General features: G+C 39.2%; 2 protein-coding genes across 22 annotated transcripts; one reads left to right on the forward strand and one right to left on the reverse strand.

Annotated features, from left to right (window-relative positions):
- Positions 1 to 561: 561 nt before the first annotated feature.
- On the forward strand, positions 562 to 13,380 carry LOC123866473 (coatomer subunit beta). Its single transcript, XM_045908060.1, has 20 exons — positions 562 to 732; positions 1,890 to 1,978; positions 2,593 to 2,822; positions 3,364 to 3,533; positions 3,875 to 4,082; positions 4,320 to 4,457; positions 5,101 to 5,299; positions 5,788 to 5,933; positions 6,020 to 6,160; positions 6,538 to 6,702; positions 7,132 to 7,247; positions 7,462 to 7,646; positions 8,346 to 8,530; positions 9,102 to 9,246; positions 9,925 to 10,068; positions 10,297 to 10,458; positions 10,867 to 11,012; positions 11,543 to 11,632; positions 12,096 to 12,248; positions 12,934 to 13,380. The coding sequence occupies exons 2-20, from the start codon at positions 1,894 to 1,896 to the stop codon at positions 13,018 to 13,020; spliced, it is 2,895 nt and encodes a 964-aa protein (XP_045764016.1). The 5' UTR covers positions 562 to 732; positions 1,890 to 1,893; the 3' UTR covers positions 13,021 to 13,380.
- Positions 13,381 to 14,652: 1,272 nt separating this feature from the next.
- Positions 14,653 to 25,843, reverse strand: LOC123866489 (troponin T, skeletal muscle). Of its 21 annotated transcripts, none has more exons than XM_045908101.1 (15): positions 25,533 to 25,666; positions 24,534 to 24,594; positions 23,136 to 23,175; positions 22,750 to 22,795; positions 22,089 to 22,106; positions 21,747 to 21,764; positions 20,953 to 20,980; positions 20,129 to 20,254; positions 19,538 to 19,753; positions 18,981 to 19,199; positions 18,391 to 18,483; positions 17,958 to 18,038; positions 17,070 to 17,148; positions 15,943 to 16,145; positions 14,653 to 14,877 (listed from the first exon to the last, which is right to left on the reverse strand). In XM_045908101.1, the coding sequence occupies exons 1-14, from the start codon at positions 25,553 to 25,555 to the stop codon at positions 15,943 to 15,945; spliced, it is 1,251 nt and encodes a 416-aa protein (XP_045764057.1). In that variant the 5' UTR covers positions 25,556 to 25,666; the 3' UTR covers positions 14,653 to 14,877. The 21 variants fall into 21 exon arrangements, with proteins under 21 accessions (XP_045764057.1, XP_045764053.1, XP_045764051.1 ...); XM_045908097.1 differs by having other exon boundaries at positions 15,943 to 16,148; positions 25,533 to 25,665; XM_045908095.1 differs by lacking the exon at positions 17,070 to 17,148 and adding an exon at positions 17,510 to 17,588 and having other exon boundaries at positions 15,943 to 16,148; positions 25,533 to 25,664.
- Positions 25,844 to 26,124: the final 281 nt, after the last annotated feature.

The raw sequence follows: 26,124 nt of genomic DNA on the forward strand, positions 1-26,124 counted from the left end.
CATGAAAAATAACGCAAATGAAATTCCGAAGTTAGCAACACTGCACTCTGTGTACATCCTTTCATAGAGTAGAATGTATCGTGAGGAACGAAGAGCAATCATGACTGACTGGACTGAAGTACCGAAGTACCGAAAAGTACCGAATGACTGATGACTGTTGCTCTAATCAGTACTTGAACGACCGAATGGCAGAGAATGAATGATTGAAACAGGACTATATAATGTCTTCAGACTGGTATATAGTGATCTGTGACCTTTGCGCGTCACTGAAATTTTTTTTTTCTCTCTCGTCTGGCTTTTACAATGATTAGCCAATGTCAAGTTCGTAGTTAACTATTTGTAACAAGTTAGCTAAACTATACAAGTATGGACCTCGTCTGTGCCGGCGCTAGCCGACATACGCACGGCACCTCCTTAGAGCGCTTTCCAGTCAGTTTTAACAAAAAAAACACTCCAAAAAGTCACAACACGCGCGCCAGCAAACGCCATCACAGACGAAGTCCATCACTAAAATTGTTTTGTCATTATTTACACTTCATTTTGACTTTGACATTTGTGATGTCAGATATGACACATGTGTTAGATGTGGTTTGTGGACACGTATCCGAAATAATTTTGTTTAATTTCCTAATAATAAAGACATTTTTACTGAAATCTAGGTAATATTTACATTGAATCCGAAGACTGTGTTACTTGGCGTTTATATAAATATCATTGAAGTGTATAAATAAGGTAATTTTATACATACCTACCTATAACCGGGTGTTTCTTATGGTGTTCATAATCTGATAAGTTATTTGATTTTTGAGCTAACTGTTTGTCTAGCAGCTGAATTTAAGCCATTTAATACATTTCTATTCTTTTGTTACTGATGCTGTTGAGCTAGCAAAACTTTATGCTAAGTTTATGAACAAATTCTCTGATCTCTTATTTGAACCTTTAAGAATTGCTGATATTCACTATTCTTATCAATTTACAGCATGTTTATAGCCAAATGTTTAAATAAATTATATAAAATCACTTTTAAAAGTCTGGTTCACTCACATTTAAAACAGGGTTTTAAATATTCTATCAAGCTATTCAAGTGTGATGGTATATTATCATAAAATACTATTCCCACTGCTAATCCAGAGTTTATATTTTGTTCTCTTTCTGTGTTCTATTTCTCATTCCCAAGGATCAATTCCATCAATCACATAAGGAGTTTTCTTAGGATACCTAATAATGCAGTGGGTTCCCAGATCTTTACGCATACAACTTGACTAAGAAATTGAGATTTAAGTAAAGGGAAGATTTAGTAAAAATAACCGGGACCAACAATTTAACATGCTTTCTGAGGCACAGAAAAAACTAAATGGCCAAATTCGGGTCTCTAAAGTTAGTCACCCCTCCAGTTACGGACTTGGGTCAATGTTGGTTAACAATTGCAATCAATTGATTGATGTTGTCCAAGTGTTAAGGTTTATAATAAACTGAAGTTATTGATATTATGATTTTTTTTTACATTTCGTAATAAGAAACAGATGTGTATATATGTGTGCAAACCAGGCCACTTGAGCTGTGACATTTTGTTAGCGACCTGTCATCTACCTATTGTGATAAATCTATGGTTATATTTATTCTTTATCAAGAGTTTCTGTTGGATGTTTTCTTGTTTTTGATTGGCCGAAACTACACATCTCTCGATTTTCTAGCGAATTTTAGATGTTAATACTGCCATTAAATGGTTAATGTGGTTTTACTACTTTAATAACTTATGCTATGAAATGTTTTTATTTTTATTTTTCTAGATCATCTGCAATCAGTCATTTATGTGGACTATAATCAGATTATATGAGGGTGTTTAGGGCTATAAAATGTAATAATTGGCATTTATACTATTGTTTTAGCACCATGGGGGAGCAACCCTGTTACACATTGATCAATTTCCCAACTGATTCTGAGCCTCACAATGAAATGCAGTTGAAGCTTGATTTAGGTAAGCTAATAATGCTCTATTAAGTATGTACTTAGTAATTTTAAGATTATAGTGACTGACATATTGTAATAGAAAATAGTCATTACATAATTTTCTGTGTACTTATATTAACATGATGCAGAAAAATAATGATAGAAATTTCATTTTCATTGGTTTACTGCATGTCCAAAAATCATTAAACATCTCCAAAACTTTTGGATTACAATATGTCTTTGAACAATCTTAAGTATATCTATGTTTTTCTTTGTGATGTCTTAACAATCGTATATCAGTAACACTTGTTTGTCTTGCATGCACCATTGTACCAATCTATTTTTTGTCACGAATAAAGCATGGTTGAAGACACCCGCGTTTTATTCAAAGAGTCCCGACATAAAGTGAACCTTATTGTACAATACTGTACACAATTGTGCAAGTGCTCAATAGTTACCAAATAATCCTCAAGTACAGTTTACAACAACTCATTTAGTTCTAGATATAAAAGCTGCCTTGACAACATAGAACTTAAACCACGAGCTTAACAATTCTTAAAGAAGACCAATGTTTTTTTTTTACAACAAAAAATATGTTTGACCAAGTTCAAAATAGGAAGTTATGTTTTATTTTAAAAACAGAAAAAGGAGATATAAAGAAAAAAATAGAAGCATTAAAAAAAGTCATCAGCATAATCCTGTCTGGGGAGAAGATCCCTGGCCTGCTGATGATCATCATCAGGTTTGTGCTGCCGCTACAAGACCACACCATCAAGAAGCTGCTGCTCATCTTCTGGGAAATTGTGCCCAAGACCACTCCTGACGGCAAACTTATGCAGGAGATGATCCTAGTCTGTGATGCTTACAGGAAGGTGAGATAATTTACTTTTGTAAAGCAAACTATCATTTTGTTTCCCTTATCTAGACTGTTCTGGTCACTCTCTAGAAGTTCAAAGCTGACTGTTGACAACAAATAGGCCTTCCAGATCCATCCAACACATTTGCTCATAGTCAGAAGACTAATTGCATGAAATTGTACACAAAAAAATCTACCCTAGCTAACTCCAGATGTCTAGCAAGTCATCTAGTGCAAGATAAGTGCCTTCCTGGGGATTCCTAGATTTGACATGTAGATGTTGCTGTCTGGTAGAAATTAGTTTATTCAATTCAGTTTAATATTATATTTATCTGAGTCTGTTTGAACATTTAGCACCTTTCAGAAAGGTCATTTATAGATGCAATTGATTTGTAGACGCAAGTGTATGCGTGCGTACATGCGTGAATGTGTGCATGCGTACGTATGTGCGTGCTTGCGTATTGTGTAATTTTAGTGCAAACGTATCATGGACAGTCAGGACATCGCCCATGACAGACATTGTGCCATTTTATATTTACACAGCATACATTTTTCAGGACTTGCAACACCCTAATGAGTTCCTTCGAGGGTCAACACTTCGGTTCCTGTGCAAGCTGAAGGAGCCCGAACTGCTGGAGCCCCTGATGCCCACCATCCGGGCTTGTCTGGAGCACAGGCACTCGTATGTCAGGAGGAACGCCGTGCTGGCGATATTCACTATTTATCGGTAAGCTACCTGACAGAATCGCCCACATCATATAAAAAATTAAGTTTGAAAAGACTGAGTGAACGAGGGCTAATGGAGAACTAAGTGACATGACTTAATCACAAAAAAGAGTTTTCAGAGTCTTATGACTATTGTCCCATCTGATTAGATTAATTTATGAATAAACTAAAAATTAAAACAACTGGCTACAGCATACCTGAAGATTTTGTTAATTTTGTAAAGTATGCTTATAGGCAAAATACCTATACGGCTGTTCAATTTTGCGGGAACTGCACGTCTCCTGGCTAATGGTGGGCCTAAATTGCCACCGATGTCCAACATTATTTTATTTTGTTGATCAGGAATTTCGAGTTCCTGATCCCGGATGCGCCGGAGCTAATCGGCACGTTCCTGGAGAGCGAGCAAGACATGTCGTGCAAGCGTAACGCGTTCCTGATGTTGCTGCACGCGGACCAGGAGCGCGCGCTCGCGTACTTGGCGGACAGGCTCGACCACGTGCACGCGTTCGGTGACATACTGCAGCTGGTCATAGTGGAGCTGATATACAAGGTGATACTATTAAAAACCTCACCTATAGCTGGGTTTTAACCTCAATTTTTTTTTTTCATTACAGACCTAATAAAAAGTGAACATTTTACACCAAACTTTGTTGACCAAAGTACTTAGTAGATAAAGACTGAGACTGGTGTTTGCAATTTGCAGCCCAAATAGACTGTAAAAATCTGTAAAAGTCTTTGGTTTATGCATTATGCAACCCTTTTGTAAACTACTAATGTCCATATCTAGGTGTGCCACGCGAATCCATCTGAGCGTTCCCGCTTCATCCGCACGGTGTACGGGCTGCTCAACGCGCCCAGCGCCGCCGTGCGGTACGAGGCCGCCGGCACGCTCGTCACGTTGTCTTGTGCGCCCGCGGCGATTAAGGTACATGCTCCTTTTGTTAGAATTTAAAAAATCCCGTAGGATTCTCCGGGATAAAAAGTAGCTTTTGTCAGTCTCCAGGTTTTTAACTATACTCGTGCAAAAACTCACGTCGATCCGTTGTTGCGTTGCAACGTGATTGAAGGACAAACCACTAAACCAACAAACAAAACCCTTTTCGATGGTTGGTGATAGAAAACACTACGAGTATATCAAGAGTTTTTTATTTTTTGCTCTCTTATCGAAAAATAGCTTCACTCAGTCTATCTCCAGAGCAATGCCTACTGAAACAAGATGAAACTTTGAGGAAGGTCCTTTCCTGGGAATAGTTTACGACACCATAACACGTCAAAGTTAAAAACGTTTTCTCTGGTGTAACGCCACCACTACCTTAAGATATTAAAGCCGGCCGGATGTTTTATCAGAAACTGTCTGTCAGTAGGTTCTTCTGACATGCCTTCCAAATGCTTCGGAGCTTAAAAAAATACAGTATAAAGTGACACTAGTGTTGTGGAAGTGGAACCTGTTTATTCTCGCAGAATTACTAAGATGTTGTAACTGTTCAGAACTGCCAATTTTTGCATAGTGTAATTTTTTGTCAGTGTGCGCCATGCCGGTCTAAACGTCACATATTTTTGGTCTGCAGGCAGCAGCAGCGTGCTACATAGACCTCATAGTGAAGGAAAGCGACAACAATGTCAAGCTGATCGTAGTGGGCAAGCTCAGCGCCTTGCGCGCCGCTAGTGGCGAAGCTGGTTCCAGGGCTCTGCCGGATCTCGCTATGGATGTGCTGCGAGTTTTGGCAGCTTCTGACTTGGACGTGCGTAGACACACGCTGCACCTTGGTGAGTTATGCTTTACAGAGTAAGACATCAAAGAAAAGGTTTCAGAGAACAACCATGGTTTATTTGTAAGGGTGGATCTAGGTAGTAAAGGTCTGCACCACTACATAGTCGAAATTTCACGAGATCTTACGAAGCGAATCATTTCTAATACCCTATACCTAGATTATAGAAAACACTTTGCTTAGGTCCTGTTTTTTCCGCCAATTACAAACCGGGATCTTCAAAAGAAGAGTGAATAAGGAACTTCTAGGCAAACATTCTCCTCCTTAGGCTACATCATCACTCACTTTGATGTGATAGAAGCCAAGCGAATGCCTTTAGTTAAAAAAAAAGAGAAACGTTGACATTATCTAAAAACTTGTGGCTGGATATTTATTATTACTGAACGACGGTTTTTGGCTGTTTAGACAGATCCTAAAAACTGTTTCGTTAATTGTGATTCAATACCTCCTAACAAGATATGACAGTAACATAGCTCTGTTCCCCAGCGCTGGAGTTGCTGACGTCTCGTCACGCGGAAGAGCTGGTGAGCACGCTACGCAAAGAAGCAGCGCGCGCGCAACTGGCTGATCACGACGACGCGCAGAAGTACCGACAATTACTCGTGCGCGCGATGCACCGTGCTGCGCTTAAGGTCAGATATACTCATAGCGATTAAACATCATCAACATCATGATCAACATATATAGAGACAATAAAGTCCAATGTTTATCCCATCAGTTCCCCGAAGTGGCCAGCTCGGTGTCTCCAGCTCTTCTGGAGCTGCTGGGCGACGGCAGCGAGCTGGCAGCGCAAGACGTGCTGACGTACCTCCGTCACGCGCTCTACGCCTTCCCCGAACAACGTCCCAAGGTCTATGCGGTGAGTTTACCTTCACCAAGTCACAAATTACGTCACTGTTGTACGCCCACTGAGATGAACATCTACAAGTACATTTACTGAAACCCGATAGTAGAGCTGTACCATACTGAAGAAAGAAGATTTTTTAACCTGTAGATATGAAAATTGACAAACATTTAATAAATAAGTCTGTTTTAAGAACAGTACTACATAAGTACATAACGTAACGTAAGTACTACTACATAGTACTACATAACGTAAGTACTACTACATAAATATGTATACTTATATATATAATATATACTTCTAAATGAAGCAAAAACTCATTTTAGAGTTTCGTTTGCTGTTCATGAAAATATATTATATGAATAGAAATGATTGGTGCACTCACTGCGCAGAAACTCCTGGAGTGCATCAGCAGCATCCGCGTGGGAAAGATAGTCCGCTCGGCGCTGTGGCTGCTGGCGGAGTTCGCGGAGTCGGCGGCCAGCGCGCGCGCAGCTTTGGACGTGCTCGCCGCCGCGCTGCCCGCGCTCGCGCAAACGCAGGACGACACCAAACCGGTGAGAACATTCCTCCGTTTACTCTGCAGACGATCTATAGGCTGAAACAACCCTAATAGGTGAAGCCCTTTCATATGATACCCCACTTGGTATAGTTATCTTACTTTGAAAATACTAATTTATTTATTATTTGTTCATGAACACTATTTAATTTTTTTTTGTTATATAACTACAAATTCGGATTTTTTCCTTTACTTATGCTATAAGACCTACCTACCTGTCAAATTTAATGATTCTAGGTCAACGGGAAGTACCCTATAGGTTTTCTTGATAGACACGTCAGACGGACAGATGGAGAGGTAGACAGACAAACAGACAACGAAATGATCTTATAAGAGTTCCTTTTGGGGCATGGGAACTCTAAAAAAAAACTTACACTCTTACAAACTTTACACACTACACAATATTAACCGGTAATGTTTGATCTAGGAAGGAGAAAAGACGGAGACTGAAAAGAACGCTGGGAAAGAGAGGGAAGCCCCGACACGGACGCTTGTCACTAGTGACGGCGCTTACGCCACGCAATCAGCCTTCAACTTGCCCAAGTTAGTTGCCTCCACTAAACAATTCTTTGGTATTGCTAGGCTAAGCAGTGCTTTTCTGCCTCTATGAACCTACAACTTTATCCGACAGTAATGAAAGATATGAGTATTCACTGAGGTAGCCATTTTTTTCTATGAATAAAGCAAAAATAAAATTTCACTTTAAAGTTGGTCCTTCGACCGGATCTTAAGTCAGTTTGTATTCTGTTCCTACCAGAGCACAATCAACAGACAGCAGTGCAGGTGGTTTAAGCAGTGCCTTACGCGAGGGAGAAAGTTTCACCGCGGCGTGCGCGTGCTCCGCGCTGGCCAAACTTGCTCTGCGCATGGACGACCCCGTGCAGGCCAACCGCGCCTTGCATCTCGCCGCGTCGCTGTTAGCCTATCATAAGCAGAATGCGGGTAAATATTGTTCATCATTTTAAGTTTATGTAATTAATTATCACCATTACACCTTTCAAATTTAACAACTGACCATCAAAATGTGTACAATTGTACCCAATTTGAATAAATGATTTGACTTTTACTTCGGGTATCCTCAGCAGAATTAAGTTGGTACTTTCGTGGAAGAGAATGTTTTGCAATAACATGGTCTACATTGCTCAACTTGCGCTGCGCGTAGACGAGCCTTGTTGCTAGCCAGAAAAGCTACAAAAAAGATCCGTAGCTGGGTAGCAATTCGACTAATTAGTCCGCGTGGATTTAGGTTTTTGAAATCCCGTGAGAACTCTTTGATTTTCCAGGCTAAAAAAAGCCTGTGCCACTCTCCAGATCTTTATCTGTACCAGTGCAAAAAATCACGTCAATCCGTTGTGATTTGACTGAAGGACAAGCCAACAAACAAACGCATTTTCGCATTCATAATAATGTAGTAATAATATGGTCTGGAGTGGAGACCGCGTATCGGTAAGCGCAGTGTGGGACGACCTCCAGCCCGCTGGACCGATGACCTGAAGAAGGTGGCGGGGAGCGGGTGGATGAGGAAGGCGGAGGACCGTGTTTGGTGGCGCGCTCTTGGAAAGGCCTATGTCCAGCAGTGGACGTTTACAGGCTGATGGATGGATGGATGAATATGGGTAGTGATAGTCTGTTTTCTCGTAGGCACAACGGGAGCAAGCAGCGGTCTAACCGCGGACGACATGGAGCACGGAGCTACATGCGTGCGCGCCGCCGCGGCTAAGCCCGCTGTCATTAAGGACGCTCTGCTCGGCGGCTCGCGGAACGCCCTCGCCGCTCTCCTGGCGCTGCCTGATCGCGCTGCGCCCTCTTTACTGCCCGAAGCCGAGGTATTACTAATAAACTAAACAGTGTGTTTTTAACTGTTTGGACAAATCCAAAACCATAGGAGATACAGGGAAACTGTCTCAGGAAACTTTAGGTCTTTTTTGTGAAAATAATTTTGGCATAGTCAATTTTTTTGTCAAGCGTGAGTTGTCTAAAAATTCAATGAAATTGGCAAAATTTTTTAAAATGCCGATCGAGTCGATTTCATGTAAGGATCATTTCTTTGTATTGAAAGAAAAGTCGGGACCGCAGAAGTTGGTCAAAGAGTAAGTGTTTTTTCATACAATAGGAGAAAACAGTGTGCTAAAATATCATAGACGAACTACTTACTCGTTCACAAATCGTTTAAAAAGTGCCCCATAATTCATTTTGATAATGATAAGTACCAGCAAATTAGGGGTTCCCTCCCCCCTCCCCCCTATATTTAAAGGCTAAATAAGTGGGATGGGATTTTTTAGGAGCTTTATAATTTATTATTATTTTTAGGGACTTTTTTTTATTTATAAGTATAGGTTAGGCCCTGGGATAACCTCATCTACTTGGCTTCATTACGTATTTCCGTGGTGTTCGCAGCAACAGCAGGAGCGGTCGGACCGCGAGGCGCGCGACGCGCGTCGCGTGGACGTGGAGACGGGCATCAACTTCGCGGTGTTGGCGGGCGCGGCCGCCGCGGCGCATCACGATATGTTCGAGCTCTCTCTCAACAAGGCGCTGCAAGGTAATTTATTTGCTACTAGCTGATGCTTGCGACTTCGTCCAAAAATCTAGCGGAAACTATTTGATTTTCCGGGATAAAAAGTAGCCTATGTCACTTTCCAGGTCTTTAGCTATACCTATGCAAAAAATCACGTTGATACGTTGCAGGGTGATTGAAAGCCAAATCTACAGACAAACGCGCTTTCGCATTTATAATATGGGTAGATATATGGCTATAGTGATATTGTTACAGCCTATTTACCAATTAGGCACATATTATTCAGATGACTAAGTTCTTAATTTCAACAAATTACAAGAGAGGCATAACTGTTAAAGTAACTAAAGTATGAAACAATTGGAAAAAATCATATAATCTCATTTTCTCGCTGGCTAAATCCTATAGAGGACTTCGTCTGTGGTGGCGTTTGCTGGCGCGCGTGTTGTGACTTTTTGGAGTGTTTTTTTTTTTGTTAAAACTGACTGGAAAGCGCTCTAAGGGGGTGCCGTGCGTATGTCGGCAAGCGCCGGCACAGACGGGGTGCACACTTGTATAGTTTAGCTAACTTGTTACAAATAACTACAAACTTGACATTGGCTAATCATTGTAAAAGCCAGACGAGAGAGAAAAAAAATCCTATAGATGAATACTCCAATCAATATTTATCAAATAAGAAGTGTCAAAAATAATGTTGTGATGTAGGACGCACGACAGCGTCAGAGGAGCGCGGCAAGCTGTCGAAGGTGACGCAGCTGACGGGCTTCTCAGACCCCGTGTACGCAGAGGCTATCGTCGCGGTTAACCAGTACGATATAGTGTTGGACGTGCTAGTTGTCAATCAGACAGGTAAGTGCTCTTAGCTTTTAAAAAAAAATCAGGGGCAAAATATAAGCGTAGTTTTAAACTCCCGAATGTTCAAGAAAGTAAGAAATTTCAGTAACATCGTGGGTTCCAAATTTTGGGCCTAATGCTTGTAGTTAAAAGGTCAATTTTGTTGCAGTTTATATTCTCCAAATAAATCAAACAAAGGATATCGGCCCAGACAATTACCTGCATTTATACAATATTTTTCAGATGATACTCTACAAAATTGTACAGTAGAGCTGGCAACTCTGGGAGAGTTGCGTTTGGTGGAGAGGCCGGCAGGCGTAGTATTGGCGCCGAGAGACTTTGCCACCATCCGCGCACACGTTAAAGTGGCCTCCACCGAAAATGGCATCATCTTCGGCAACATTGGTAAGTTTTCTCTATGGCTGATATGCATATATTTATAACTAGATGAGGTAGCTTCGCAGGTTTTTAAAAATCTCCTGGGAACTTTTGATTTTCTAGGACAAAAGTAGTCCGTCCTCGGGATGCTAGGTATCTTTGTACCAAATTCATGGAGCAATGACGCAAAGTTTCTCTATCAAATAAAAAAAAATTACGTAAATTTGGTCAGAAATCTTAGAGATTTTAGTGTACATAGGTAGAAAAACACAACTCCTCCATTTTTGAAAGTCAGTTAAAAAGGTAACCTATGTTACTCCTTGGTTAATACTCTACTTCTCTGTGAAAGTCTCGTCAAAATAGGTTCAGCAGTTCCAAAGATATTCCCCGTTCGAACAGACAGAGAGAAAATTCTAAGCTTTCTTTTTTGTTTAGTGTACGAAGTGAGCGGCGCATCGATGGACCGCGGCGTGGTGGTACTCAACGACATCCACATCGACATTGTGGACTACATCCAGCCGGCCGCGTGTAGCGACGCAGACTTCCGTCACATGTGGGCGGAGTTCGAGTGGGAGAACAAGGTAAACACACCGTCTAGTATTGTTTTTTTTTTTTTGTTTTTGAAAAAAAGAATATTAGCCATGCTAATCATGATTAACACTCGCCTTTCCCCTCCAATTAAGAGTAAAACTTGTGCCAGGAGTGGGTACGAAAATAGTGCAACGGGTGGGGTTTGAACCGCCGACCTTTCGGAATTCAGTCCGCTCCTCAACCATTGAGCTATCGATGCTTGTTTGCTATTGCCGTTGAGCTATTGATGCAAATATTTTGGTGAAACAATAACCACACACACACACACACACCACCACCACCATTAGCAATTTCACCCGCACGCCCATGCAAACTGGAACCAACTCCTTTCAGTGGTGTTCCTACTGGATTGCAACATGGGGTTATTCACGGGGCGGACCAGCAAATTCCTGAAAGGCTTTCAACGCATTGGCGGTTGGTGCTGTAAATGTTCATGGAGTCGGTAATCGCTTAACATCAGGTGACTCACCTGCTCGTTTGCTCGCTACACTTATTTAAAAGAAAAAAATTTGTTCGTCAGGTGTCCGTGAACACGAACATCACGGATTTGCGAGAGTACCTGCAGCATCTCCTCGCTTCTACCAACATGAAGTGCCTCACGCCGGATAAGGTGAGCATTATTTTAGCTTATACCCGCGGCTTCGTCCGCCTGGATTACACAAATTTCAAACCTCTGTTTTACCCCCTTAGAGGTTGAATTTTCAAAAATCTTTTCTTAACGGATGTCCAGGTGATAATAGCTATCTGCATACCTTTCAGCTCGATCGTCAAGTAGTTTGAGCTGTTTTGATAGATCAATAAGGAACTGCCTGGAGAGTAATGTACTATTGTGTGTTCATTTTTTTACCCAAATTGGTCTCGGTTTAATTCTGTCAAAGTCTAAGAGTGAGGTCTATAGAGCACTTTGTCTTTATCTTAGACTTAAGACACTGTTAAAACGAGACAGCGTTATATCGCTGGCATAAATCTGTCTCGTTTTAACTGAAACTTAAGTCTGAGCAAAGGCAAAGTACGCTCTAAAGATTTCAGCCCAAGTAAAAGCTCAGCCTAATGGAAACTCGTGTGTCGATCAGGCGCTGTCGGGTCAGTGCGGGTTCATGGCAGCGAACCTGTACGCGCGCTCTATCTTCGGCGAGGACGCGCTCGCCAACCTCAGCATCGAGACGCCCCTGCACCGCGCCAACGCGCCCGTGGTGGGCCACGTCAGGATCCGCGCCAAGACACAGGTAAGGAATACTGCCTTGCTTGTACAGCTTCTAGTCCTCTCAATGTTTCAAGACCAAAGTCCTCGAACAGTGCGTGGTGTTAGTGATGACATATGGATCCGAGACGTGGTCGCAATTCAAGGCTCTCAATAAGCTCGAAGTCACTAACCGGACGAAGGAGCGAGCTATACTTGGATTTTCTTTATTTACTTAATCAAATCAGAAGTGAGGAGGTATGTAGGAAAACAAGTGTAACATACAAATTTAATTAAACTTTTTTTCGACACATGGGGATATTATTTATTAACCCGGGAAGTGGGTTCAGATCAAAAACCCCTATCTATTTTCAACAATAATAACGAGACAAATTTCACGCACGGTCGTCATTCGCTTCACACGTCGCGTCACGGCTCACAGTGGGGCTGCCAGCTCGCTATTTTCGACTCCTACCAAAAGGCGGGAACAGTAGGAATTGTGTCAGTTGATATTTCTAGTATTTTCTCTTTAGTGTGTAGATTAAATGTGTATTTTCAACGATAACAAAGAGACGCTGTTCAGACTCGGTCGCCATTTATTTCGACACGACTCAGCGGGGTTACCAGCTCGCTCATTTCGACTCCCACCAAATGGCGCGAACAGTAGAAATTATTCCAGTTGATATTTTCAGTAGTTTCCCTTTAGTCAATAGATTGAATGTGTATTACAGGGCATGGCTCTGAGCTTGGGCGACAAGATCAACATGATGCAGAAGTGTCCTCCGCAGAAGCAGCCCGACCCCATCGCCGCCGCGTGAATACTAACCTAGATAAGTTTACATAACCTACCGTTTTAGTTCTCTTTCTAAACATAATTAGTAGTCTATTGGTGCTGATTCTTACCTCAACTAAATTTTAGAGTATTCGCATTCTTTTCTTACTAATGTAATACGAAAAAGACATACACAGTTTGACAGGCTGAAAAATATAAAACTGTCAAACTTCATGACTAGCTGCCAGTCGCAAGCCTATTGTTTAAAGTAGGGTGCACTAAAATTTAGAGTCTTTAATTGTAAAATACATGTTCTGTCCTTTTTTAGCATTATCAAAAAGAAAAAGACGCAGAAACTCTAAATTTAGTTAGAGATAGACAATAGAATCGGCGCCATTATCTACTTTTCCTTAGTTGACTTGAATGGTAATTAGAACTTAGTTCTTTTAGACGTTTATAAGTATGGTTTAGCTGAGAAAAAAAAAAGAAATCGCATCACATCGTAATTGTGATTCTTAATCACATGTGTTTTTTTGCGTTACGTGGATGCTCCTTGTATTCTGATGGTTCATAGATTGGCGTTTTTTTTCGCACCGTTTTATTATCGTAGTGCGCGCTTAGCCTTAGCGGCAAGAACCGTTTGTATCACGCGTTTTGCGACAGACAAAAAAAGTTCGCCTTTTAAATCAGCTAAGAAAAAATAGATTTATTTCGTATAGTGATAGTAATTAAATATAACTAATCGTAATCATAGTCCTGAAATTTATTATCCCTATTTTATTTTAAAGCAAGATTTATTTACATAAAATTTGTTAGAAACAAATGATTTAAAGCGGCGTGGTGGTGTCTTGTCGATTTGTTTGTCAAGTGAATAATTAATACAAAAAAAATCATATATAGATGTCCTATTTCACGTTGTCCGCTCAGCCTTGGTCGTAGTTGGGAGCGCTAACTGAGCGCCACGCACACTATTACAATGTGTATGTACAGCGTACGTATGCACTCACACAAACATAGCCAAACGATCTTCGTGAAATAGGATATCTGTAACATCCCCGAGCAAAAAAATACCACCAAGCGTGATTTCTGTGAAAAGTACTTTCTTTGATATGTGTGTATCGTAAACGGAAATAATTATTATTATTGAATATATTTCGTAGTTAATCTAATGTATTTAGTTTTCTTTTAACTTTCCATACTTACAACTTATTACAAACCAGTTATCGCCGTGAAGTTCGTCCAGATTTAGATTTTTTTTCTTTATCTATTGCACTAGGGACGTTAAAAAGGTTGCAATCATAGAAATAAAATATACAGACCCCTTGGAGTGTTGGCTGTAGACGTATGGACGAACTTAAGCTTTACAACAAGGCAGTTAATGTCCATTTTACTTCGACGTTATAGTGTTCTGACACTCGGGTTCTATAATCTCATACAACGCGTCCAGACTAACAAAAAGAAATAGTTTTGGCCATGTTGTGACGTCATAGAAATAAAATTTGATTCCATATATTTTCAATTGATTTTGAAGGAAAAATACATTGAATATATTTCTAGCTAGGATGTCACAATATTGTGGACACGTTTTCCCTTTCATAGTTTGGACGCATTATACTAGTATAACGCACTGCACCAGGGATGTTAAAAGGATTGCAGTTATGGAAATAAAATACACAGAGCCCTTATGAAATAAATTAGTTTATTGTGACGTCACAGCTGTTCATGACGACATACGAATGCAAAAAGTCCATGTTGTTGTAACGAATGAATCAACAGTATATAAATACTTAATAAAAATAATTTATAATAGCGATAAGTTAATGGATTGGTTACAAAACAGTTCTCCCCGACGCGTCGGCCCTGAGTCGGCGGCCTGGCCCCGCTTACTGATGGTTCCTTATATCTGAAAACAAAAGTATACTATAAGTTATCTTCGTACTAGCTCATTACCCGACTGCGGCAAAGCCAAAAGGAAGGGTTATGATTTCAGCAGTCTATGTATATATGTATGTCTGTATCCAAATTCCGTGTGTTCCACCATAGTGCCTAAACTACTGGGCCAATTTTGATGGGTGAGATGTCAATCGATTCGTCGTAAAGGTCCGGGTGACATAGGCTACATTTTATTAACCCTCGACCCAAAAAAGGGGTGTTATAAGTTTGACGTGTGTATCTGTGTATCTGTCTGTGGCATCGTAGCTCCTTAACTAATGAACCGATTTTAATTTAGTTTTTTTTTTGTTTGAAAGGTGGCTTGATCGAGAGTTCTTAGCTATAATCCAAGAAAATCGGTTCAGCCGTTTGAAACTTCCAATTGACCATCACTTCCGTTTTTATTTGGGAGGACTATATTTAAATTTCGAACACTAGAGTATGAGTTCCGAAAAGTAATTGATAATATTAACTTCTTGTGATATTCGATCTCTTCTATATTTAGTAAACATCAATTATCTACCAGAGGTAAAATAACTTGTTGTGCTTGCCAAATAGAAATTACACAATACATAATTGCTTTCATATACTATCCGTGTAACGCAAATGGTTATTATGTTTGAGTTTTGGCAACCTTAGACCTATTTGCTGCCAACATTTCAAAACGCATATTTTAGCGCCAAACCCCATTCATATGTCACTTTCGCAGCGGCTCTTAAACGGGCTTACAAATTACTATATCGGACGACCTTCACTATACGCTGACATTATTTTCAGACATTTTAAGTATAGGTATGAAAAATTTCTTCAGCTGGCACATCGAGCCAACCATTGAGACATTTATTTAAAACTATGTTTTTCGTACTTTAACATATTTTTGGTGGGAAGTAGCTTAAAATATCCTGTGTAGGAAAGGTCTTGTTATATGAGATTTATGCCTACTACTATCAGTCCAACCCCATCAGTGCATACTGGAAGGAACGTCACTTCATTTGCCAGATTACGGAAAGTTTTATAAAGGACAATGGTCACTTACTTATTCCTCTTCTTCTTCCTCCTCTTCCTCTTCTTCTTCCTCCTCTTCCTCGACCTCCTCGACTTCCTCCTCCTCCTCGGGCTCGGGCTCGTAAACATGTTCCTCATCCTCAACTTCCGCCTTAACATCTTCCTCACCCTCGGGGGATTCGACGTCGCCCTTCTTTTTGCCGGGCCTCTCGCCGAACCATTTGGGAAGTCTCGCTGCTTAAAACATATACTATTAAGATCATTCCTCATTTATGTGGCCGTAGCCATCGTTTCATTATCTAAATCTATAAAAGGAAAAGCTGACTGATTGAATGACTGATCTATCAACGCAACAGCTCAAACTATTGGACGGATCGAGCTGAAATTTGGTAGGTAGCGGTTATGACGTAGACGTCTAAAAAGGATTTTTGGAAATTCAACCCCTAAGGGGTAAAAAAAGGTTTGGTTAGTCGACGCGGACGAAGTCGCGGGCATAAGCTATTTAATACTAATTCAGTGGCCGTGGCAACAAACTTGTGATTATTATCGCAATCCCTGAGTGCCAGCAAGCACGGATTGACGCTAACTTTACTCCTAAATGCTTCCGCCCAAACTATATAATAGGAATAAGAATAGGAAAGCCAATGGCCTCTGCTAACTGCCACTTGAAAATATTATGGTTTTCAATGAAAATAACTTGAAATTACAATCGACTCTTCTATACGCTCGCCAGTAATTTCCGACAAGACAATAATAGAATTTGCTGGACATTTCATACTGTAACGAAGTTCTTTAAACGTGCCTAACATAAATGTGTTTTAGGTACACGATTTATTATTTTCAATTCTGACTGCGATATGAATCTTCTTTTCAAAAACTTAAAAACAAAACAAATTCAAAAACAAATAAGGGGAAAGCACTATACAAGTCTCGGCCGAAATAGCAATTAACGATCTCGTTTAATTTAAAATCATTTTGGGAACACTCGGCTTCGTCTCGTTCTTCCAATATTACTCGGCCGGCAATTGCATTCCAGCCTGGACAGCTATGTAGGGTCAACGATAAAGCTAAGTTTGCACCCGTCCATAGTCGCTTACACTGGCGGGTCCAAACGTAGGTTTGTCGCTGTTTGTACTATTTTCCGTCTTTTCGCCTTACCAGTTTGCCTGCTGCCGAACTGCTCGGCTCTTTCCTGCCACACCTTCTCTAAGAAGTCCTTGTTCAGTTTTTCTAGGTCCTAGTAACGGTTAACACAAGGATAAATTTCAAAGGTTTCAAAACCAAAAAAAGGGTAAAAGAGATGCATTCTGGAAAAATGTAAATTTAACATTGCCAAATTAGATAAACTAGGTACATACTTTAGTTTTTTCCTCACTAAATTGATCGAAAATAGTTTTTGTTGAGGCCATGATAAAAACACTTAAATATTGATTCGATTATAAATTGATCTAATTTGGCAATGTATTGTAGACAATATGGAGTGTTTGATGACCCGGACGCAAACCATGCCGGGGACATGAAGACATGCCTGTAGGGGACAACCCGGGACTTATAGTGGAACAACCGTAGGACAAAAATCATAACTCAGGAAACATTACTCTTTGTGCGGTTCGAGAACTCCTCCATCTTCTGTTTCCATGTTTTTTCTAAAACCTCCGCCGCTATGGTATCGTAACCCTGTTTAAAGGTACTATTTTCAATGGGAAGTACATTGTTTTATTCAGTTACCTAAATTGGCGCTTGACTGCGAACTCACTATTGACTATGCAGTCGAAAATGGCAGTTGAATGTACCCATATTTAACGATTTCTGTGCGATATCGCATCGTACTGAAAAGCCGTACGACTTTGCTGGTAGGGCGGTAATTTTATTAACATCTGCGGCTAAGGCTTCAGTTGATAGTTACCATAGGCACAGACTCGACTCAATATAGAAAACAATTTACTGGGGACGGGAAAGTTCAGATTTTTATCCCCTTAAAACTTTAATTACATTAGTTGGCTAGTTTTTGTAACATCTGACTCTAATTGAATCTTGTGTACTTACACCCTCGAATAACTTCTTTTTGTCGTCATAGGAACGTGTGTCGACGCGTCGCTCATATTTTGACGCAACTTGGATTTTGGGCTGGAAATGAAAAATATTATTACTTAAAATTGTAGTGAAACAGAAAAGATGATTTTTTACGTTTGTAGTTATGAACTATAAATTAAGATATTTGGCGAAGCGTACCCCAAAACATTTGTCTCTGCCAACCCATTAACGACTTTTTACTTTGCAAATCTATTATGCCGTGAGTTAAAGGAAAAGTCAGACTTGGTAATTATTGTGTTAATGGACTTCGTCACTATTCCAACGTAACACAGTTGATAATGGTTTGGCAGTGAAAAATGCTCTGAGCTGCTCCTGGCTAGATTTGCGACGTGTTAATAATTAAGGTGTCCTTATATTTTGAGGAGCGGGTAAGAGGTTTACTTACGGGGTGTTTGCCTGTTAACGCCTCGGGGTCGAGACCCTTTTTGAGAGCCTTGTGCCTTAGCTGCTGCTTCTGTCTTTCTTTGAGCTCTTTTAACTGTTAAAGAAAATCGGAATTACATACATTTTTTTTTTAATTTCTGTAAAAATATTTTACATTTCTTCCATTGACCAGGTGTTCAGACTAAAAAACGTGACTTTTACTAGTCAAATCTGCTCCTTGGAGAATTACTCTGAATCCTAAATTATAACAACTTAATGCTCAAGGGGTTGGGCGAAGTTATAATAATAATAATAATTGTACAATCATTCAAGTTGACCGCCATGAACTAGCCGAGCTGTGACTGCGTGCTCTGCCTTTTTTTGGAGTATTTTTTTTGTTAAAACTGACTGGAAAGCGCTCTAAAGTCGGTGGGCGCCAGCACAGACGAAGTCCATACTTGTATAGTTTCCCTAACTTGTTACAAATAACTACAAACTTGACATTGGCTAATCTTTGTAAAGCCAGACGATAGAAAAAAAAAGACTCAGCGTGGGCTGGATACTATCAATCAGTTTCTCTTTTTAAATATGTATAATGATTGTGGTACTCACGTCATAGTCCTGCCTCTTTTGTCTCTCCTCGAGATCGTATTTCTCTGTTTCGAGTTTGATGATGCACTCCCACAGCTCGGTGGCCTTCTGCCGCAGCTTGTCCACGGACAGGCCTTCGATGGCGAGGGGCTTGATGCGGATGGAGAGGGAGATCTTCTTCTCCTCCTCCAGCTGTTCCTTGGTCTTGTTGCGTTCGAGTTGAGCACTGCTAAGGCCGAACTGCCAAGCGAACACAATCATTAACAAAGTAATGCTAACAGGATTATAATTACGTAGTAAGTTTCGTAGAAAATATTTCGTGGTATTATGGCGTTACTTGTGAGCTTATATCTGATTTCATCAAAAATGTCTCTCAAATCTTTATTCGAATATTCTTTTAAAATTATCTTTTCGTGATATGGATCGTCGAAGGTCTTCGGCGAATCATATTTGATAATTCAGTCAGTTCTTTTAAAATGTATAAAAATCAGATTTTAAAAAATCTTTTTCCCCACAGATCATAAAAATATGATCTGTGGAAAAAAAAGATTTTAATACATTATTGTCTGCATACTCACGTTATCGCTCTTCTTTTGAATGGTAAAGTTAGGTCCGGTCTTGCTAGATTCTTTCATCGCCTGGAGCATAGCCTGGCGTTTCTTCTCGGCTTCCTCCAGCCGTTGTCTCTTCTCTTCGATGTCTCGTTGTTTCTTCTCTTCAATTTCCCGGATCCTTCTTTCCTCTTCTTCCTTCTTCTTCTGAGCGAGGCGTTTTTCTTCTTCAGCGCGAGAAACCTAATTACAATAACGATAAAATTATAAATTGATGGTTAAACTAAGCGATTTCTTAATACATGTTTTTTTTTGTTTCTATCTATAGCACCATTGATTTTTCGATTTCTATCCTACTTTGTTTATTAAACTAACGTAAAATGGTTCAGCTGTTAAAGCAATTTTACCACATCATGTATCTAAAGTAAAATATTATCTTACAAAACTGGTGAATAATAATAATCATTTGGGAATGTTGCAAGATTTGCAAAATTTGTTGTTGGCCAAATTTATTGCTCTCTTGCTAAATATGCTTATGCCCATAGGATGAATTGTCTTTGCAATGATATATCCTTGATATAAGGATTGGTAACAAAGGGGTGGTAGCAATGACTTCACCTTGCGCTTAGCCTGCTTCTCCTTGAGGCGCTTGAGCTCGTCCTCCTCCTTGGCCCGCTGTTTGCGCCATTCGTTAATGTATTCCTTCAACTGCTCGTCCAAATCCGACCGCTTCTGGTCTTGACGCTAAAATAACAATCACACTTTTGATTATTATAATATTATTAAATTGAACTGGGGAGGTTAAATGAAATTGGACTTATTGTGGTAAGTATAATTTTGTTTATCATATTATAACAAGCTGTGATAGCCTAGTGGTTAGAACGTCCGCCTCCTAATCGGAGGTCGGGGGTTCGATCCCGGGCACGCACCACTAACTTTTCAGTTATGTGCGTTTTAAGCAATTAAATATCACTTGCTTTAACGGTGAAGGAAAACATCGTGAGGAAACCTGCATGTCTGAGAGTTCTTCATGTTCTCAAAGGTGTGTGAAGTCTGCCAATCCGCATTGGGCCAGCGTGGCAGACTATGGCCTAAACCCTTCTCATTCTGAGAGGAGACCCGTACTCAGTAGTGGGGCGGAAATGGGTTGATCATATTAAATTAGTTTTACTATCATTTACATCGTGAAATGAAACTGTTTAATGATTTCTCCATGCGTCGTATTACACCTTGCTGATTCGTGACTTCTTCAATTAATCTCACAATGGCCCTACCATTGTGTTTTCTTGGGACAGTAATGTAGAATTATTGTTTTACTGTAATATCATTTTTTTAGTTTTATTGACTTTGCTTGTTTTAATTTTTACACCATAAACTGGTAATAAAATTAATCATTGATTGAATTTGATATCAAAATCCCTACACTCTTGAGCGATATTTACCTTAATGAATTCTGGATCACCCTCACCCCTGCAAAGCAAATAAAATGAATGAATGTTGTGTCTGGACCGCAGTCATTTGGTTAATGTTAAAACCGTTATTGCAACGGCTTACAATACATATAGCGTTTGTTATTATGAAATTATTATTTTGATCTCCCATCAATAGCCTGCAACCGTCACATCTGACAAAATATATTGGTGTAGTTCTTGACTCGTTAATGATTCGGCAGCGTAACGCTTGTTATGAACACAGCTAACACTTAAATCTGTTATGTAAATCTCGTCTACATGTCTGATCTGCCATTACAAATATCGATTATCAATATTATTACAACGTTTGTCAATAAAGCATGTTCTGTTCAGTGTCTCTGTGCTTGTAAATGTTTTATCTGTGTTGTGTTTTACGTACATGAAACAAAATATGGTATTTCTTATCGAGGGTTATGGTAAAACGGTAAACATACGGAAATCGTCGCCATGCTTTAGTTACGTTGGTCCCGACATGCAATTATTATAGAAAACCGGGAAATCTCGTCGAGTTTTCCGTTGACCGACATCGAAACTTTTTCAGGGCGGCGCGGGCGCAGCGCGGCATTTTCATAAATAGAACGCCTACTGGCTGACAGAAATAGCGGCCGACCATGGTTCGGTTAATCGTTTATTCAACGATCGTGCGGTCGGTCGCGATATATCTGGAGCTAGAGGAAACAGTCGCTCCAGCGCGCGCCCGCGCCGTATCGAGTTAATGTGAGCGTTACTGAGTTAGTGACACCACAGAGAGCGGTGCAACTTACGGGATCGACGGTCTACTCCTAGAAACAGAAAATAACAATCAGCCTCTACTACACTTTACAATGTTCTACTCTTTATAATAAAAGTAAGAGATAGATAAATAAACAAAGCAGTGAGAGGATTATTTCGCGCATCCATAATACAAAGTCGTTACTTTTGTTTTTTTTTTCAATTTTTTTTTTCAGCATATCTTAACATCTTTCAGTCCATTGGTTTCATTCACCCAGTGCAGTATATTAATGTTGTTTCCAACACAGCGTTTGCATACAGATGTCCTGACCACATTCAGTCACTAAAAGCGAAGCGATTGTCCATAGATTGTTTACGACGGTTCTAATACTCACTCTTGTCTGGGGATGGGTCTTCATGGATAAACGGCAACGGCAGCAAAAAGGGAAAAATAAACAAAATTAGAAACTTATCTATCTATCTTATCATATTAAGACGATTATTCTACGAAACCATAAATATTACATAGGCTCATCATTTTTCTAAACCAACTACTTACGGTTCAACTTACTGATCTACTCATCGTGTTGAATGCAGTATGTTGTTAGGAAAGATTGCTTAACTCGAAGTTAATAAAGCGTATATTCTAAGCGGAGCTCCTACGGATTGTGAAGAGTCTGAAAGCAATAAAAGCAGCGTCGCTAGAAGTGTTAGACAGGAGTCTAATCTTAGCCTAAATGAGTGCAAGTGTTGGATCATCAAAAGGGCATCCCACTTACTTCCTGTAACAAAGAGAGAGAGGAATCGGTGAGGGCGTGCAGCTAATGGTAAAGGGAGTTAAAGAAATGGGGGATGAACGTAAACATGTCTTTGAAATTTTATTTGCATATAAATTTGACACAAACAACTAGAATTGTTCGCTTTCTAAACAAAATCTAAACGGTAAAATTGCCAAGGCAAGAGACTAGACTTCAAAGCTTGCGTCTAAAATCAAACGGGAAATCTATATGACGCTAAATTTTGGGGACACTGTGGGAATGTTTTGTATCCAAATACTTACGCTTCCACGACTTCTTCTTCGACTTCCTCCTCCTCGGAGCCACTGTGGAACACATCAAAGGTTAATAAAAGGGGTTTTGATGTGGTGGGCCACACGGTGCAACACCTTTACAACTTTACATACACGGGAGTATTAGTGGGGGCAAAAATACAAGGGCAGTGAATACGAAAATAATATCGAAAAAACAAAGGAGATCGAAACAGTTGGGATTACATATAATGGTAAAAAAGTATCGTATATGTGTACCTCGAAGTGTTTTGTGATATCGTGTAAAATTACAGTCATCCGACGGATAATTTGTTTACAGTGCTTATTAAGTCTAGTTAAAATAGTTGTAGAAATAAGTAAATAGTATTCAATTTGAATTGAATGTAATACTTACGAATATTCCTCTTCGTCAGACATGTTGATGATTTATTAGTCTGTAAGGCAAAATATAGATTAGAAACTGATTAATTTTTAAATGGGGTACACAAATTATTGGGAGTTATATTGTTACTTTTTGTATTTTAGGCTGATCATGTAGCCAATTTTGCTATCAAATTAAACTAAATTGACTGGTTTGAATCCATTGCTATCTTTTTCTGCACAGAGCATTATGAACGGGATAGTAATACATTTTAACCTGTCATTTTTGATTAATTAAGGTATTGTGTACAATAGAATCAGCCACAATGCTATACTGAGAATTCTAAAAAGCTCTTCTGAATTTTCATGTGTCAATTCTTACGAGTCAATAATTAATGTTCGCGTTTTTGTCAACATTAAATTAGAATACAGTGTGCCTAGTGGGAGATTTTTAACCTATTCGATCGCGTAAAAGGAAGGAGGAGGAATAGGTTAAAAATCTCCCACTAGGCACACAGAGTTGGTTTTACAAGCATCAGTCTCTTCCATTTTCCAATCGGATTTCAGTATGACATTTAACATTTTATATAGGTGCTACCTTTTCTATTTTACATCTTATCGCTTAAGTAACGTGATCTGTTCAATAACGTAGCATATTATTATATCACTCATTATAATTTAAAACTTTTAATAATTTCTTAAGATAATTCTAAGTTCAAGGTTAACTTGTTGGTCACTGACATTTTTCTATGTTTATTTATTGTTTGTTCCTGAATAGTATGTTCGTCTTGAAATTATATTAGCATTAGAGTAACTGCTTGTCTGAAAGTATTATCTACAATTTGCAATTTTGATTGTTTGCAATTTACAAGAATTCTGATTTAAAGAGAAAGTTCTAAGTATGCACTAGGTATAAAATGGGAGCCAAAGGTAACCCCTTAGATAGTTACTACAATAAATATTAAATCTTCAAATATTAAAAAGGCAAATCGTCAAAACCTAAATGCAAAGATGTCTAGATCAATTAGATTAATTTAGCAATCAAATGTGATTGGTATTTAAATAATAATCAATTAATGTGTCTAACCCATTATTTTTATTGTAAACTATACCTACATATTTGTTGTATCAATAAACTTATCAATGGGTATTCGAAAAATAATTATGAAGTTAAAAATTTAAAGCTTAACTCAACTTTACTTGGTAAATTTTTGTTCTTCCATCGATCAAAAGCTATTATTAGTGTTCAAATCGTTGTCCGAAGTCATTATATCGATTTATATCTCGTATTTGTGTCGATAAAGTCTTTAATATTTCACATTACGTGCCAAGTGATCGAAATAGCTTATGGGTAGCATGTCAAACTTGTTCGCGTTGAACAATTTGATTGTTTATGAAGTTCATCTATTTTCGGGCGGTTTATCTTTCCTACCATTAGGTACTCCCACGGCGCGATCTGCTGGCTCGTTGGCAACGGTTCAAAGATTGCTAAACTGGATTTCTGTTAGTGTTCGGCTTGGTGGATTCGGTATGCGGATTTCCACGGTTATAATTTTTACAGTTTTGTTGGGATTTCAATTTATAATATTAATATTTTTTGAATTTTGATCTCCAATAATTTTATTAGATGGATTTAATTGGATTGTATAGGAGATTGCTAAAAATATGTAGATAATTGAACGGTAGTAGAAAAAATAATATCTGATTTATTTGATCGGTAGTTACTGTCATATTTTATTCAAAGATTTTGATTTTATAATTATTTTGAAAATGTTAAGTACAACTTATATGAATTCCAAAGTGTGGATCATATCTGGGTACCTACCCATTTTAATATTTTCTGAATATAATATTACGTTTTCAATTTTTATAGATGCAAAAGAAAAATTAATAGATGTCCAATAAAAATATTAAAAATATTATTTTCTTAGTAAAAAAATGTAATTTTTACCTATCATTTTTAATCTCTACTAACAGAGATGTTTCACAAAAAAAAACATGCATAATTGTTCATTATGTTTGTTCTTTTAATCTTCAATATGTTTGTTTACTTAATGCAATAGTTCCTTAATTTTACGTTTTATGCAATTTTTCTCATTTTTTAATTTCTACAAACTGACGATTTTTCACAAAAAAGTAAAAATTATAACATGCATTATTTACTTTTATCAGTGTGTTTTAAGCAATTTTTTCTTACTTTTACCAATTTTACATTTTTTTTATTTCAAATCTACGAATTGTAAATTAACATAGATAACAAACCAGTGTACAGTGTATAGTGTGTAACAAAAAAAAGTCTCATGTAGAGTAAATTTATGATTTTTGTACAAAATTTATGTTTTTAGGTAAAATCAGTGTTACGCGCGGTAACGTAATCCCGCGCGCTAAAGATGGGAAGTCTATTTCCGTGCGGCCACCGAGCCGCACCGACTCGATTTGGCACAGCCGTTGCATTTATTTTTAGGCCATCACTGACAGTCCATTTCGCTACGAAAAACCGAAACTTCCAAACTCGTTTCAACTTAAACTTTCCGGAACGCATTTTCACTTAAGAGGTCGTATAGAACTACACACTGTACACTGCACTGCACGCACGCACTTACGTCGCGAGGGTTGAAGGCGGTCACTCAGGCGCAGACCGGCAGCACAGCGACGTTGGAATGTGGAGTCCGCGGCGACCGGGGCGGCTCTGGCGCGGCGCGGGCGCGCTCGCCGCGGCGGCGTCCCCGCACCCCTCGCTGTGGCGGTTATATTTAGCCGCGGTCATTTTTGAGCCGAACGCAGCCAGCTCCGGTTTCTGTGGACTACACCGAACCCTGCAGTGCGATAAACCTACCGGCGGGCGAAGGGCGTGGCTGTACCTTTGCCTAACAGCTAAATTAATATCGTCAGCTGGAATGTACATGACGAATCCCCGGACACAGGTGTTAGGCCTCTTAAATGTAGCGCCTTTCATATTCAACTGATAGTTTTGTTATATTAAGCAAGCGGTGATAGCCTAGTGGTTAAGACGTCGGTCTTCT

The sequence above is a fragment of the Maniola jurtina genome, chromosome 6, assembly GCF_905333055.1.
Source record: "Maniola jurtina chromosome 6, ilManJurt1.1, whole genome shotgun sequence".
In the NCBI taxonomy this organism is placed as follows: domain Eukaryota; kingdom Metazoa; phylum Arthropoda; class Insecta; order Lepidoptera; family Nymphalidae; genus Maniola; species Maniola jurtina.